At 26.0% G+C, this 19,058-nt stretch overlaps 2 protein-coding genes across 4 annotated transcripts in view; one reads left to right on the forward strand and one right to left on the reverse strand.

Annotated features, from left to right (window-relative positions):
• Nucleotides 1–16,005, reverse strand: part of LOC111679235 (serine-rich adhesin for platelets) — a 57,962-nt gene extending 41,957 nt beyond the window's left edge. The window contains exon 1 of one of the 3 annotated variants that reach the window (XM_046952789.1): nt 15,476–16,005. The gene's annotated coding sequence lies outside the window, so the exon portion shown is untranslated. Of the gene's footprint in view, nt 1–2,841; nt 3,238–15,475 lie in introns of those variants that run through there. The other 2 variants (XM_046952787.1, XM_023440774.2) reach the window with 2 other exon arrangements.
• Nucleotides 16,006–16,546: 541 nt separating this feature from the next.
• The window catches only part of LOC111679162 (coiled-coil domain-containing protein 43), a 3,870-nt gene continuing 1,358 nt past the window's right edge, over nt 16,547–19,058 (forward strand). The window contains exons 1-3 of the mRNA XM_046952820.1: nt 16,547–16,689; nt 17,196–17,466; nt 17,533–17,751. Coding sequence (XP_046808776.1) covers nt 17,305–17,466; nt 17,533–17,751 — 381 coding nt within the window. The 5' untranslated portion in view covers nt 16,547–16,689; nt 17,196–17,304. The remainder of the gene's footprint in view (nt 16,690–17,195; nt 17,467–17,532; nt 17,752–19,058) is intronic.

Raw genomic sequence — 19,058 nt, forward strand, 5'->3', positions numbered from 1 at the left:
TGAATAATTAATAAATATTCATATGTATGTGTTCTTAATTATAATAATGTTCTTAATTCTAAGATACAGTTTGGCAATTTTTTTTATCATAGGATACAAAGGTCCATTTCCACATTTCTTACAAGTATAATGTACAATTTTAGTATCATAGAAAGGAGCTTTCTTTGTCAAATCTGTTAAATAAGATATATCAAGTGAACGCAACTTTTAAAATAAATTTTAAACTAAAACATGTCAAATCTTCTAAATAAGATATATCAAGTGATCATAATAAGTAGTAGGTCCTGACCAAACATTCGAAGTCGGGTATAGAGTTTGGTAAAATTACCAAACACCCAACTTTTAATAAAACGTCTAAAACCTTTTAAATCACCAAAAAATTAAAACTAAAACATCGTCACCTGAAATGTCTTTTTAATTGTTTGTAACTCTATTGCCAAGACACCAACTTTACAACCATGAAATTAACAACAAATTAGTGATTTCCAAGTCGTGATAAATTCCAATACAATAGACAATGTGATAAACAGGGAAACTAAAATATGCAGTGGCTTGTTTCTATGGTGCCTCGTATAAGATATTTACACATTTTAGACCAATTTAAGAACTTTAGCGTCGATTTGTTAGTACATATTTTTGTATAGTTTATCCAAAAGAGTATAATCATATAATGTATAATTTTTTATTCAGTAAAGCATTCAATTTTAAATCTGACACACTTTGGAGTTCATTAGACCAATCAATCCACTTTATAGTATGAAAAACTAGAAATGTGTCAAATTTTGTTATTTGAAATATGTTTTCCTAGGTACCAAATAATATTAAAATATCATTTATTGGGTATTTGAACGGAAACGAAACTCTATTAAAGTAGTTCTTTTAACTATGAGAAGGATCAATAATCAAAAAAATCTTGTACGATTAAATATGGCATTAAATATTCCATTACATTTTTAGTATTTTATGATTTTAAGTGTTAAACAATTATTAAACATTTTATTTTTAGACCATGTTTCTAAAGTTTTAAGAACAAATTATTTTTCTTATCTGTAAAACGTTTTAAAGTTATTTTAAGTACATTTGCATTTTAGGCGGCGATATTCGTAAAACATGTGTTTAAAAAAATGCGAATGGCTTAATTATAGGTCTATATGTACATATAAAAACTAACAGGACATTAAATCAAAATTGGTTAATTCACGTATTGATAACAAAGTGTTTCGCGTTTAAAAATGTTTAGCTTTTCATATAAAATTATGTACAGAAAACTGCAATAAATGGAAAAGGCTATAAAAACTGCTCTTATAAATAAATGGCACAAAATTTCGTAAACAGGTCTATTCAATGAAATCTTAATTAATTGTCGTGTTCGAAAGCAATTTGGAAGCAATAAAATTTTAACAAATAAATAATATTGCAGTCAATATTTGAATTTAAAATATTTTGTTAAACAAATTTAATAAAATAAATATTTCACAAGATGTTTTATTTTGTTACAAATATTAATACGACATGATTATGGTTTATAAAAAAGTTTGTCTTATGCAAAATGCAATTTTACAGCTTTTATTGCTACTAAATAGGTACCTATACATAAGAAATAAAAAACGATGGGAATCATCATAAAGAAAAAAAGAACTTTTTTGAAGCTGAGTATAATTTTGAATTAAACATGGAAAGTCGTTCGAAAACAGTTCCACTCACAAACGGTCAACAATAAGACCATAACATTTTGGCTATATTTTGAAAAGGGTCTATATGTAAATGCATTCATATGTATGCAAGTGAATGTACTTGCAGATATCAATTCATATGTTAGTATAAGAAAAGTTGCAGTTTGTACAAAAACTGCACAAGTATTCGATTTTTTTGTTCTTCCTGAAAAGTTTTCATTAAAAAATCTACCTCAACAATAATGACTACAAATTATGTAGTTTAGACATCAGTAAACATCAACATTATAGGTACCTATTATCTTTAACAACATTACGTAATTCATAATTCGTAAGAAAAGAATTTTTATAAGCAAAACGGAATTTCAAAACAAAGACAAAACAACGATAACAAAGCTTATTATATGTTATTACCATTTTTACTTTATTCTCTTTTAAGATGGAACATTAAGATAGATAACTATTAAATCTGATAATTCATTTACATTGTAAAATTATTGTTGATACAAAATCATACATATGTATATGAGTACATATGTACTATGTATTTCTATGTAATAGTTACATATGTACAATAAATTTTTACTTAACTAAAACATCTGGCTGGGCATTTTACGGACAACTACTAATCACTCTCTAAACAAGCAAACAAACAATTGACGAACATATTTTAGCAGACAGTCAAATTGTTTGTTTGTTTTTTATTATTTCATTTTTTTCAACAATTTCGAATTTACGTAGATACATATACATACATACATACATATGTACATGAATGTGTAAATACGAGTACATACGAATATCTATTTGCGAACAGATTTAAACACATACACATAATTAAAATGGCCACTCTCTAACTCTAATTCAAACATACTCTCTCACAAATTGTCTCTCTATCTCTTACTTTTAAAATTGTTGAACTACATTTGTGGCAAATTATTCATTCGACTCGACTAGGTATTAATTTGCCTAAACAATAAATATGTAATTAACAAGTGCAGTTTTCCCAGTGACATTCTAACGAAGATCTTTAAAACGGCACAAGATACAGGCCCTTCTTAATAAAATGCATTAAAAATATAAAATAATAAAATTTAAAACATAATGATGTGTGTATGTATGTAGATATGTGTACATACATATGCATGTCTATCACTTTAATAAGTACCTCGTTAAATATTCCACAAAATTTGTTGCAAAAAAGAATCCAGCATTAAATTGTTGCTTGTACTGCTGTTTGGATTGGGGAATGACAGTAAAATAATCCAATTTGAATTATAAATTTTCCATTATTGTTTCTCCAATGGAAGATGTGTGTACATTTTTGGGTGTATGGGTGTATTTAAGAAAAGTACTTTAAGTAACGTTTTCTCGTAGGGATTTATAAATTATTTTATATGTTTTGCTTTATTTTGTTTTGTAAATATGAATACACTTTTTATTTGGAAAACAAATTGTAATAAATGTGAACAAATTTATATATTTTAATTTGTTGAGAATATTTAGGCGACTTTGTATAAATATGAAACCGTTGTAATATTTTATTTATTTATATAGGTATATATTTAATTTGTGTTTTCGACACTTTTTAGATAAACATTATAATTAAAGATTTTTTATAAATATTTTAAAAGATTTATATTTATGAAAATATTTTTCATTAAATTTTAACAATTTGTTACACTTTATAAATATTTTGCTAAACTTTATTTTATTTTGTAAATATATAATTTTTTATAGATTAATATTTATATCAACTTATTTATTTTCACTAATATTTGTAAAATTAATTTTAACTTTAGTATTTTTTTTATATGTATATATTTTTAATTAAAAATATTTTAACGAGTCATCAAAATCTGCGAAATAAACTTTATTGTTATACGTTTTTTTTCTGGAACTGAGAAATTTTTATAAAAATACGTCAAGAAAATGTACATATGGAAATAATATAAAAACAACAACAAAATTTATTGAGAGAGGAAATAAATTAATTCTCTCTCATACTCATAAAAATAAAGAAATCACAAAAGTTACGAAACGGAAACGAAAGAAAGACGAAATTTTCGAGTAATTTCATAAGAACTAAAACCATACAATTTTAATAATTTATAATAAATAAACTAAATGCTTTTTTAATTTTATTAATAAAATTTATTAACGCAAACTGTATTTTTCATATTTGTATATATTTTTTTAAAATTCTCAAGTAACTTTCACACTCTCTCAATTTTTCAGAGAGTGGGAGGAGGCTTTAATGCACGAAGATAACCTTTAAGTTAAAGGCGTAACGAAACGATGTGGTAAATGAAACACTCAAAAATTCCGTAAGGTAGAAAACAAAAAGAAATCACGAAACGATAAAAAAAGTTTCTAAAACCGAAAGATATTAAAAAAATTTGCGTTTTAGCAAAAAAGAAAAGCTAAATACACTTTATTTTTAGTATATTGAAAATTTTTTATCAAGTGAGCATTTATAAACGTTCCATACGCGCTACAAAAAAATATGTTAATATTTCACTGAATTATAATTTTTTTCTCATTATTTTCCACAAATTTTTTCTTTATTTTAATTATATAGAATATTTTATGATAAAAGTCGCGTACGCGCGACACGTCAACTTCTTCCCATCCGTACCAAACGAAATACACACTCGAACTAAATATTTCAATCCAATAATGTACACGAAAAAACACATACACACTGAAGTCAGGGATGGTTACTTTGTTAAAATTGTATTTTATTTCAAACATTAATACATTGTAAAATGGTACCAAACTTATGACTCATTTGTTACAAAATGTCATAATAACAATTACATTTGCAATCATAAAATAATTTATTTATAATATTTATTAAACGAAAACGCGTTAAAGGAAGAATCAGTTTTACAAATATAATCATAATGGTACAACTCGTACAATTTGCCGTCTCTGATCTAAACGCAGATATCTATAAAATATACTATCAATGCACTCTATTTGCGTTATATATACTCTATTGAGTTATAGATAAATAATTTCTCTCTCTCTCTCATAGTCAGAGTTGCCACTTAAGATAAATGTTAAGTAATTGTAATAAAAAGATTGATATTTTTATATTAGTAATTCATAATAGCAATACAATTCACTACGATGCTATTTATTATGAGGATAAAACAGAAAATTTGTTTTTCATAAAATTATATAAAATTTAATAATCGGTTGGAAAATGTAATGTAAATGAAGAATACTTAAAACAAATTATAATGTTTGAATATAGTTTTTAAGACCTGTACCACTTTAGTGGGGAGGGCATACACATATTAATACACTTTAAGTATACCAATCGACTTGGAATTATGTTCTGAATAGATCAGAGCGTATCTTCTAACTTTTCGAAACGGAGTATACCACAAGATTCTACGACCCAAAATTGACTTTACGCATTTTCTGACATTTTCACATAGGTACCTACATATTTACAGCGTTATTAAGATAAAACTTTTAATTTTCTAATTTAAATTATGTACATATAACAATATAATATTATTTAATATATAGAATTTGGTACGAAATATATTAAATAGAAATATAAATTCCTATTAGAAATTTATTTACTAAAATCTTATTGGATATGTGAATTAACAATACATATTTTAATATTTTGTACACAAACATGCATATATGTAAAATAAAAGTTTACTCTCAAATTAAAGATTTTTCGGAACAAATTACCCAGGAAAATTAGGTGAACAAATGAGAACAATCTAGGGAATTTTAGATAGTTAAATGAAAATTGAACAAATTACCCCAGGAAAATTAGGTGAACAAATGAGAACAATGTAGGGAATTTTAGATAGTTATATGAAAATTGGCACATAATTTCTCCATAGCATAATTAGTATAGGATTAAAAGTCGCAAAAAATATCGTTTGTGCTAATAGAGAAATTGTTGGTCAAATGTTACACACATGTTTTGATGGTATTATAACTAAATGTTTTATCTCAAAATCGCTCTATGACATATAGTGGTTACAATCCACATATTTAGAGCAATATTCTTATTAATATCAGAATTTATCATTAAATATTTTGTAACAATTTTTTAATTTTCAAAATTAACTCGCATAATTTTACACGTTAAGTCCTAACGTTTATACATTTTTAATTTATATGAAATTACCTTTGAACGTTAGCAACAAAACAAAACTAATATTTTCATTATTTTAAAGGATATTTTTCAAATGTTCACTTGTTTATAATTTACGAATATGGCAATACTATTACTTTCAACCATTTGAAAACTATCTGGATATCTTCTTATTTATAAACTTAAAAGTACATATTGTCAATATGAACCGGCATTTTTCATTGCGTTATTTATTGTCTTCGTAACACTGAAATGTTAAAAAATTGCTTTTAAAAAAAGAAAACCCCATATATATACATCTTTATACAAATATATATATGTGCATGAAAATGTTTAGATATTCGAATGTATCTCGTAGATACGTCGATAAATAAAACATCATATGAAACACACGATAATATCTTTAACAAAAATATGAGTACTAAGTTACTTTACATTTAAATGTTACGGGAAAAAGAGAAAATACTTTTAATATTCTATTATTCTTAAAATCTAAATAAACTGAAAAATTGTTTATAACAATTTTCATATAAATGCCTCATACTCAATACTAAATATTTTTGATGACAAAACACATGCTGTGTGACATAAAAATTAAGGTGACCGTTTTAAAAAATCTTTATTTCCATATTATTTAATTATATATGATAAATAATAATATATAATATACAATTTGTGTAAAATATCGATAAGTTTAGTAATATTATTACAATTTTTATAAGCTTCCAAAAATTACATGAGAATTATTAAAAAAATAAAATAAGCTTTTTATTAAACAATAAAGGCCTGTTCAAAACAACAATTTGTTAAAATCTGATGCTCTGTTATGTTATGATGACGCACACGAACTGTTATATACTGACTTATTTTCATAAACACATTTGTACAGTCACAATCAAGTTGTATATTGTATCTACTAAAGTGTAGTAACAGTGATTGTGAACAAATTTTTGCAGCAAGTCATAAGTTTATGTTCACAATATAAAAAAACAATCAAAACAATCAATGTCAAAAGTAAAAAAATATATATTAAACTAATTATACGAGCAAAATAAACCAAATTAATTTCTTTTTATTTAAAATTCTTTATTCATTATTCCACATTTTAATCTAATAAATAAACAGTTTTTAATAAAATTTTATTTTTGTTTTGGTAAACAGTTGTTTGTTTGTAATTTTTTACCACTTTATCGATTTTTATGCCAAAATCGATTGAATTTTTTATTTATATGCTGAAATAAACAATTAACAACACTGAATTGTCGTAAGAGTTGTATACAACTTTTGCATAGAAAATACCAACAACATTGTTATGACTATTGTAGCAGCTGCTGACATACAACGCATACGTTGTAATATAGGAAAATACCACTTTAAACAAAATAATTAAAATTTTGTTTATAGTAATGTATAAGCTAGTTATGAGATCTATTTCGAAAAAATTATGCCTATTCAACCAACCTAAAATCATTTTGTGGAGTAAAAATACTCTACAAAAATTTTAAATTTATTTTTTTCTATAATCGGCTCAAAATTGTAGAATTTAAAAAAAAATTAAAAATTGGAGGTATTTTATTTTTCACAAATTATACTGAGGTCAGGATTTTTAATCGCTGGTAGGATTTTTAACTGAGGACCTATATTTTGAATGGTTATATTGTAAAATATATGTTTTAGTATAAAACAGTATTGTATTTTATAGATACTCATTCTATTAACATAGCTGGTCACTTTAATTTAAGAATAAGCGACTGTCAGCTTCGTCGAATTAAAAAAAAAAATAATGTGCCATTATCTCTTCAGTAAAATTGTACAAAACAAAATCTCACATAATATAAGAGAACAAATCGGTGAGATATTTTCACACATTATCTCTAAAGTAGTGTTGCCATATATTTAAAATATTATATATAGGTTATGTTGGCAACAACATAACCCTTATATTCAATACATAAATATATTATCGTCAGATGTTCAGAAACTCAGTTTCCTGGATATAATTTGTAACAATCAGTGTTCGTGAGTAATAATACTTACACATGTATGTATTATAAAACTGTATAAATTTCTACACAAAATGTTTTTCAGATTAAAACCTGAACATATATTTGTATCCAAAAAAATTTACAAAAAAAAGAAAACTTGACTTATGGTAACACTGCTGGGGATTCTCTCCCATTTTTATATGTACTATGTATGTATCTACAAAAAGCTTTAAAAATGTAGTCATAACGAAACAAGAAATGTTTCACTCTTCAATAAGTTTCCATAATTAATCACAATTTCTTTGGGGGCCGAAACAGAAAACAGCTGTTTTATCTTTTATTTTCCTTATTACGATAGGTACGGAAAAGCTTACAAAAGAGAACATGAAATTTAAAACATACATTTCGTTATAAATCAATAAAATTTATTTTAATCAACTAAAAATTCAAGATTAATTTGATTCATTGTTTGTATGAATTTATTAACTTGTCGGTACTCTACTCATTATCAAATTATTTTTAAATTTTAATTTCTTAAACACTTTCACTTATACCGTTGAGAATTGTGAAAAATAAAGAAACTAAACAAATGAGTTTAAAATATTTCTTTGTGAATTGTTTGTTACTCTTTCGTTGTTACACCTGACTTATAATGAGTTTGGTCGAATGTATGTGGACGTTTGTCTACGCTCGATCGTAGTCGTAAACGCCTTCTTTGTTGTTGTATACTTACATACTTTAATACATACATATCTATGTATGTAGGTACATAATATATTTTTTTGATTTATAAAAGCGAAAGTATATTTTGTAATTAGTATTTCATTGCACTGATCACTGCTATAATATCTCAATAGTGATCAACAACTTCTTTTAAAATTAGGCCGGCAAATTTGAGCCAACCGAAAAGTAAAAAATAAAGATTCTCATAGGTAACATAAAAATCAATATGAATTGTTCTAAGACAAACTTAAAACTCAGAAAATTAATTTTAAAATAATAATCAAATTAAATCTATGTACTATAACTACGTAGATATACTCCATATGCCCAGATCATTTCTTTTTTGATATGATTTTTCCCAATAATTTTTTGTAATATTTAAGTTTCATACAAATTTTTTTTCATAAATTTACAAAAAAAAAAACAAATAAAATTTTGTAATATTTGTCATAGTTTGAAATCGAATTGTTTGAAAAAAAGCAATCGAAATCCATTATAAAATCATATTTTTAAAACATTGGATTTTTACCATAACCGTGTTGTAACCATGTTCAATTTACCCAATTGACAATAATTGTATTAATATTTCTTGATTGAAACGAAATAAAAAACACTAAAAAATATTATGAAATACATACAACCTTACGACACAAATTGTGAATTGGACAATTTTCTCTGCGAGTAGGTTTACTTTAAGTTTACCTAAGAATGGAATTTCAGTTAAATAATGTCTTTCGCATAGTTTAACTAACCGTTTTATTGAATTTTATTATAATACTATAAAACGTCTTAAATTCGGAAGCCCTTTAAAATGTTATTAATGTACATATTATTAAATAAAAATAAATGGTTACAATATGTTTGTATGTATCATTCATTCATTTCTATTACGAACCCAAGACAGGTTTCAAAAAGCATAAAAAATCAAATACACAAAAAATATACAGAGAAACATACATTTAAAATAAAATTTATAATTGTATTAATATTTCTTTGCTGACTGTACACAATAGTGTACAGAAATATACATAAGCAAAATACTTAAGCTTTTCTTACACTCATACTAGAAATCATAGAAAAACAACTAGAAACAAAGGTGAGAGTAATTAAAACATACTCTTTTAAAGCTAATGGATGTGCTACAGTGACAAAGTACATAAATGATTTTAATATTCGTATGTATTGAAAAGAAAACAAATATAAAATGTGTTTTAATTTTGGGCTAATGGGAAGCTCTCTAATATACAAAATGAACATAATACTAACTACTGCGTCTCCTTATTATGTCTGTTCACCAGGGAGAATTTTTGGGTATTTAATTATTATTTTTCAAGATCGACAATAAAATATTATTTGGAGTCACATACGATGGTAAGTGGGGAAGTGTAGGGTATCATTTAGTCGGCCTGGCCCGACTATAGATTATTGTTTTTAAAATATGAAAACATTTAACTCCGTTTTTCCCGAAAACTATAAGAATTATAGCAAAAACAAGAGAAATTTGTAATCACCTTTATTTCCTACCAAAAACGTATTTTTTAAGTGAAAACATAAAAGTCCGTTTTTGTCGAAAACTATAACAGATAAAGAAAAGAGAAGCGAAATCACGTATTTCTAGAGTGAAAACATAAAAGACCACTATAGTTATTTGAGTGCAAACAATAAAATCCGTTTTTGTCATAACTTTAAGATTTACAGCAAAAACAAACGAAATCTGTTACCATTTTTATTTTATACCAAAAACGTATTTTTGAGTGAAAATATAAAAGTCCGTTTTTCTCGAAAACTATAAGAGATACAGCAAAAACAAGCGAAATCTGTGATCACTTTTATTTAATACTAATAACCTGTTTTTTTTTTTTAGTGAAAACAAAAAAGTCCATTTTTCTCCAAACCCTAAAACGGCAAATACAAACCTCAAATCGTCAAATTTTACATGACGAACTTTCACAATCATGTGAACATTTATTAATTTTCAACAGATTTTTAAAGATAATAGTTGGTTTTAATGTGCGCCTTTTAACCCAAATTTATAATCCAAAATTTATTGTTAGATGTCTGAATTAATATAATTTTCCAACACTCGAAAGTATCTATATATTCTAGATCCTTATATATAGCTTAGTCGATTAATCCATGTTAAAGTCCTTATAGGCGCAGAGAAAAGTAACTTCACGTCCCTTTTATATTGGACCAACGACATTATGTAATTGTGACACGCGATTAAAATTACTTTCCTAAACGCTACAGGAGGTTGATGGATATTCAGGATACTGTTTGGAACAGCTTTTCAATGACAAACAAATACATACAAAGTTAATTGTGGAGAGAACAAAAACAAATAGATTTTGATTTGACAGTTGTTTATTTATTTTAACAATGGCATACTATACAATACATACATACGTACATATGAACGTTAGTATTATTCTATTAAAATATGTGTTTTTTTTCGTTAGAACACATACAATAACAATCCCGCGGTGATTAGAAGAGCTTTTTGTAATCAAAAGTATGTATAAATATTCGTATGTTGTTGTTTCATTGATAAGTATTTCAAATATTATTCTTTGACCTACAAATCTTCAAGATGCTGCTATGACGAATAAAAAGAAATACACTAAGGAAATTTCTAAATTTATCTATATAAGTATATTACACTTAAACGACTAGTCCAGAATGTGTCCAACTTTGTCTTAACTACCTAACAACTATTTTTTACTAATTCCTTTGTTGCAGATTTGTATGTTCATATATGGACAATTTCGTGTCAAGTGATCAAACTTAAAAAATCGACTTTTCACCTTTTTCTTAAAATATTTTTTATTTCTTTAAAATATTTTTTTAGGTAAAAGGATATATAACAGCTGTTTCAGTTTATGAAAAACAACAAAATATTAAATGATGATTATATACATATTATTATAAAGATTCAGAATTTATAGCAAAATATCATTATTCGAAACCTTGAATTTTTCTTAACTATTCCAATTTATAACAATGTACCAAATTTCGAAACGATTCACCGATTTTCATAACATTTCCATTATCTTCCTATATGTCTAGAAAGAACTATTACCTACTTTTTATTTCGAAAAATCAAGTAGTCAAGGATCCGGAAATCAATTGAAAAGTATAAAATTGAGCAATAATCCAGAGAAATATACCGAAGCCAACATTAGGCCTGTTGTGCTATAACAAAGGTATTATAAATTCAGATTTTTTCATATATTTAAAAATCATATATCTCATATATTCAGATTAGAATTATATTAATCTACACTATATAACTGAATTTATGTTTGAAAATTAAAGATCGATATGTTGTAACATAATAACATATTAAAAGCAGAGTAATCAAAATACGTTATTATTTTTATAATGTTTTCCCACACCATAATAAAATTATTTTGTAAACGAAACAAAACTCAAACTTGTGTTAAGTATTAATTTTCAAGATTATTTTTCAAAACAAATTCAAATTTTATTAAAAAAATAAATTTTGCTGATTCTCAAAGGTTGTTGACTGGCAATGAATGAAATATTTCCCCAAAGAAGAAAAAAATAATTTTAACAATTATAAAAGAAATAAATTTAACTAATAAGTTTAAATATGTTATTATTTTTCATTTTTTTAATCATTAATACATTTTATGTTAATATTTGCATGTTTTGATTTATTCCCTAGTATTACTTATTAAAATCTTGCATTATGTTTCTTAATGGTAACTTAATGCTATTTTTAAACAAATTCCTCGAATTCTGAGCTAGCTAAATTTGAAATACCCCTTCCATTCCAGTCATATTAACAACTTTTTTCATTTTGTTACTTTTTGTCAACAAATTTTTTATGTTATTTTTGTAATAGGATATTATATTTAAGGTACTGTTCAATTTGGAATAATCAGCAGAAAATAATCACCAATGAAAGGTTCACATGCAAGAAATATATAAAATTGATTTCATCAAGCAAATTAATACATATTTATGTAGCATTTGAAATCTAATGCAAACCAAATAAATAGTAACGAATTAATTTTTAAAAAGATAATCATCAAAATTAATTGTCACACTTAGTACACGCTCATAAATTAACGGAGAAAAGGTTCCTAAAATGACGCTTTTTATTGATACCCTACACCAAAAAAATAATAATATTGATAAATAAATTGTTAATTATATACCCATGGATTCCTGCTTCGTAATGACTTATTTAAGTACTTATCTTCAATATCATCAAAAATCATTGAAAAATTCCAATGAATGCAAGTTTTTGCTGGGTTATATTTGTTATAAAATTTAAATAATTAAAACAATGATAAAAACTAAAAACGTTTAAACGGAGTTAAGGCAGCAGATTTTTATCGTAAATGTATACAGGTTGTGTCAAAATCAATAATTTAATGATTATTCTAAAATAATGAAATTTGTGTTTTCGAAGGAAAAATTTAAAATCTAGACAACAAAATTAAAATTAATTTATTAATTTATATTCTAACATAATGAAATTCGTGTTTTCGAAGAAAAAATTAAGACTCTTGATAACAAGTTTGGTTTTTTTTATACCCAAAATCAAAAAAAGATGGGGGTATGTTGATTTTGGCATTCCGTTTGTAACAGTCCGTCTGTCTGTTGAAAGCACGATAAAGTCCGAACGGAGTCTATTTGTAAAATTTTTCACAAATATTCCCTATAAGTAAGGTTTGTCTGGTATTGAAAATGGACAATATCAGTCCACTTTTCATATAGCCCCCATACAAGTGCCCCCGAAAAACATCTTTAATATTTATAAATGTTTTAAAATTAACCTAACCTAACATATTTTTAAACATAATCTAGATCGAATAATAAAACTCCTACTTGTTTTTTGTATATTTTTGCCAAAGTTTCTCACCTTACTTATAACATCATGATTGCTTATTTTACAATAAATTAATAATTCTTATAACCAAAAAATTAATTTATTTCTCTCAGTGGAGTTATATTTCTCAAAATTAAAATAAAAAAACTTTTGTATATGTACATTATATTTTACCATTGAATCTGTCTATACATACAGTGTTGTGCAAAATAATAGGCTGTTAAAAAGAAAATACATATGAGATATGTATGTATATTAAAATTTTTGATATAAAATATACATATCTCTCGTAAAAAATAGTACTTTTATAAATATTTTGTTACCATCGTTTTTGGTATTTTCAGTTCTAAAATAGTTGTTATAAAAACTGTATATCCCTTCTAATATGGCATTCATTATCTTTTTAGACAAAGACATAAATTGAATTGTGCATAATAATATAGTTATTTTAAAACGTTACATCATGGAAGAAATTAAATATCAATGGAAGGCAATTTTTCTTTATAAATTATCATAGCAATTATTAGTGACGATTCAAGAGTTCGATCCTTTAACCTTTTTCAAAAAAAGGGTTTCGGGATATTCGATTCCAAAAACCAGTCCAAAAAATAGGTAGTTCTTTTTAGTAAAACGTATTCTATGCGCTTTAATTAATTATTCGGGTTTTTGTTCTATTCAGGTTATTCGATAAATAATTATTTGATTATCACTTTCAAATAGTTCAAAATTAGTCGGATTTTTTAAAACTGGATGTTTTTTTATTAATTTTTACAATATTTTTCTTCCTATATCGTGTGTACCATCATAAGCACACGATTTTTTTTAGGAAATTGTCGTATTATTGTTTACTAGTGCAGGCCTTTAATTTATTCGAGCGATTAGTCGTCAAAAATTTATCGATTCGTTTGAATTTATATAATATAAATAAAAATTTTAGAATTTGCTTTATGTATTTGGTTTTCCTAGTCATAAAACGAATATGTATTTTGAACCTAAGCTTTTAGTGTGCTTTGCGACAAAACCATATTTAGAAATCTATACGTTTGTTATTTTAATAATTATGTTCATCGAAATCCAAAATACGAGAATTTTTGAGTGATTAAACCAGCGCATATTTAAAACAAACTCATTATTGTTAAAAAAAAATAATTAATATGAACGTCTACTCTGTATTGTTTACATCATTTCTGTATGCAATTCGTATACCAAGCAATGCAAAAAATGGATGATTTTTTAATAAATGACCAATTTTACACTTTTCAATCGATTTCCGCATCATCATCATTAACCACTAATACACAAAATAAGAGTCATCTGAGCAAAATCGATATTTTTTGGAACCTGTAATGTATATACATAAAATATGGTCATCGCTCTTTACTTCATGCTGACATAACTTAAAGTTTAGAGATTCTGATTTACAATTTATTAACAATACTTGTTACCGTTTTACTGAAGTCTTTTGCCAAAAGAGAAATATGTATGTGATTCTAATCATATATTAAATTGCAATATAATATGTACAATTCAACATAGGTACCTATTTAATTACTAATTATAAAATCATATTAGATTATTTAAATCTGTTAGCATTAAAGTATTGTTAAAAAATTGGATAAAATGATACCAATGGAAATTTGCGAAATAAAGCCACTTCTGTTTGAATTCCCCTTTGAAATACATATGTTTGACGATCTAGGAAATTCTGCTTATTTGTTTAAAGTGCTACCAGGCCTTCGAACTTTCTGATTGTTTTTATTAATTTCAACTTCCAACACTGGGGTAAAAATACAACTTTGAATGCAACAGCTGTAAACAGCTGATATAATGAGGCCACTTTATCGAAATATGTATTAAATATTATTTCTAAATTTGTTAAATTTAAATGAAACATTTGGACACACATACGACTATTGTCATATGTATGCAAATGTCCGAAGTTTATTGCAGAAAATGTTTTTAAACCTTTATTATACACAAGACAATTCCCTCCCCAAAAGAAAAATCCAAACAATGGCAGCAGGGCAGAATTGGACACGCCATAATTTATATAAAAGTTCTTCCAACAAATTAAATTATGTATTTGTAAAATTAATCTTACCTTCTCACCAAAATAAAGTTTCAACTATTTAGAAAGAAAACACTTTTTTTATCCTTTAATCTTTCACTTAGATTTTTCTTACTTCTTGTCTTTGTATTTGTGGCAGGTACGTTTGGAGTGCCATAAATTTTTCTGAACTTTATAGAAGAAAATATTTCAATTATAGTTTATAGAAATATTTATATTTTCATTGCATTTTCACTATATTTAAATGTTCTTTAAAATTATTTCTGATCCGATTTCAGAAATTTATTTATTGCACTTTTTTTCTTGTACGTAGTTAATAAAAATATATTTTCTGCACTTGAGAAATTTGTTTTTTATTCCCCAAAATATCTTGACAGTATTAGTTCATAAAGATGCCGATAGAGGGCACATGAGCTCAGAATTGCTATATGCTCAAATCAATAAAATTTGTATATAGTTTATTAATTATTTATAATTATTTCTTAAATGGTATTTAATATTTGTTGTTTATGGTTTACACAATTTGTAGTCACAATTTTACTTTTTGCCATTGCAGTCAACAAATATCGATGCAGTCAAATTCATGTTTTCACTACCAAATAATGAAATGACACTACTAATGTGTAAAAAATCCGCAAGTTGGCTCTATTACACTACAGAATGACTCGTAAACATCTATGAAATGTAATAGAACCAATCAGTAAATATTAACTTCCGATAACAAATAAGTGAGTTTCTTTCTACTTTTTATATAATTACATATTAATTTTAAATAAGAACGTAATAACGAGTTTCCAAAAAAAATAATTATCCTTGGAGATGAGTTGACGATTAGAAAAAAAACTGAAAGAGGGAAGTGCGACCCTGCCTAAAATCAGCTTCCATTCGATTTTGAAATATAAAAATATTTGATTTTGAAAAAAGCTAATGAAATGTTGTTAATAAATAAATTTACATAGACTCGTAATCTAAAACTTTTGAAATTATAAAAATTTAAACTTTTAATTCAATACTGAAATACATACATATGTATGTACATATATTGCTTTTACAACTCATTTAACAGCAATATACTCTATGATGAATAATAAATTAAACAACCGTCGTTCAATCTTATAAAGTGATACGCCGGCAACAATTTTGGATGGCATGAAACGAAAATAAGTACGAAAGAAAAGATAAGAAATGTCATAATAAAATACCGGAAAATACCAAAAATAGAAATATTCCTTAACATCTTTTTGAAAATTGATAGCAGTCGCAATTCAGGTCTGAGTTGGGGAACAACTCTCGCGTCATCGCGATTATTTCTTAAACGCGTTCAGGCTTGTGTTTGTTGCCTGGCTTTCGACAGTTTAGCGTCTCGCTCGCACTGGTGTAATGTATTACTTCATGTAACTGTTCAAAGTTACATGTTGTCTACATTAACCTCGTGCTTTCGTTTTACCTCAAGTGAGGTTATGTTTTATTGGTGGAGACCATAGAATACTCAAACGTTTTTAACTGGTGGAGACCATAAAATACTCACGATATAACCTGGTGGAGACCATTTAAACTCAAATATATACTGGTGGAGACCATTAATACTTTTGATGAAATCAAGTCCGGATGCTCCAACTTCCTATATGAAGGTATAGGTCGGTTGGTGGGGTTTTCTCTGGACAAACGTGTGATAACCTGGCAATATGAGTGCTTGATGCACCGCCATCCTAATCAAAACCCAAAAAAAAAAAAAAAAAAAAAAAAAAAGAAAATTGATAGAATATTTTTGCGAACAGAATCTTATTAGATTCCGATTTAAGTTATAAACTCATTGAGTAGGCAACAAAGGAGTACAGAAAGATTTTTGGTACAAACATCAAATGGCAGTCTCCAGCAACTTTGCCACATGGCTGAATCTCAAACTACAAGAGCTAAATACTGATGAATCCGTATTTGGTTCTTACATATTGGGAATCTTAGAAGGTGATGAAACTTATGAAGAAAAACATGAAGCACTGGAGGGTATTTTAAGTGAAATTTTGGTAAATATTTGATAATAAATTGAATGGGCATACGTTTGTAATATGAAATGTAATATTTCGGACTAGTCTGACAACATAGAAGGTGTCGTTCAGACCATATTGGAAAAGTGGGCTGAGAGCAATACAAAAATTGAAGAACCTTCAAAGCAGGTGCTAGATTTAAAGGTAGAAGAACAACTGGTCAAATTATTGGAGACAACTAAAATTCAGGCTGTTGTAAAGGAACGCCATTATACCGAAGAAGAAAAGAGGATACGGGAACAAATTTTGGCACAATACTCACAGGTAAATTATTATTAATGATACAATAAAAAATTGCTAAAATATCAATTGGCTATAGTTTCCTTGTCAAATGCCTTAAATTTGACGATATTTCCTTGAAACAAAATAATTAATTTGTTCAATGTTATTAGGGCTTTTTGGATTTTATGTTAATAGGGCTTTTTGGATTTTATATGACGGTGTGAATGATTTGCCATATAACGTTGATAATAAGCATTGTAAATAATTTTTATATGCGGATGATTTGATGATTTTATTAACTGTTGCAATTTTTAATCGCTATCCATGATGTTCTTCTTTGTTTCTCATTTTTGTTATCCGGAATCATTTGCTGATTAATTATTCAAAAACTGAGATTATAATGTTTTTATTTATTTAATAGATGTTTGTGTGTAAGAAAATACTGCAGAGTTTGTTGATCGATTGGAATGTTTGGATTTATTTGGGATGGGAAATTAAATTACCATATTAATCGTATTGGCCATAAAATTTTCTACGAATCTATTTTTACCTCATATTTATTTATTGATGCCTCAAATTGTATACATATATTTATATGGTATTGAAGTTATTTCAGAATTTTTTGATTATATTGCATTCAGGCTCAGTGGAATCTTTAATATGATGAAAAAAAAACAGAATATTGTACATACCTAAAATTAATTATTATTTGTTTGAAAGACCCTTTTTAGTGAGAAAACCAGGTCTTGTAATGATTTGTGATTTTTTAGATATAAGTAATTTTTATTTAATTGATATTTAGCTATTACCTCAGGAAAATAGGGAAACAAATGTACAATATTGAGAATTTTTAGCGAAATGGAAATTGACTTTTGGCTTCTTCTTAGCATAATTATAATCCCTTAGGTATAAGTAATTTTTGTTTAATTGATTTTTATGTATTACGCAAGGAAAATATGCAAAGTAATGAATAATCTTGGGAATACAAATTGACACCATGCTTCTTTTTAGCATAATTATTTTTCTATGAGTGGGTCATTACAAATTGGGCATGATTTTGAACATGACTCTCTCCGATTTCGATATAATTTGGTAAACACATTTTCACGCAAATACGAAATTTGAAGTTTTCCAACATTTCCAAATTTGTTCCAGATTTTATCGATGTTCAAAGTTCATATTTTAAAGATTTTTTTCAACAAACATTAAGTTAGACCCAAATAAACCTTAATTAAAGCCTTTCAGTCTTATGCAAAAAAAAACCTTATTATGACCTTAAAGTGTACATTAGTTAACAACGACTTTTAGCTTAATAATCCATTATTAAAAAAGTATATGCAAAAACAGTA

The sequence above is a fragment of the Lucilia cuprina genome, chromosome 2 (genome assembly GCF_022045245.1).
Source record: "Lucilia cuprina isolate Lc7/37 chromosome 2, ASM2204524v1, whole genome shotgun sequence".
Lineage (NCBI taxonomy): Eukaryota > Metazoa > Arthropoda > Insecta > Diptera > Calliphoridae > Lucilia > Lucilia cuprina.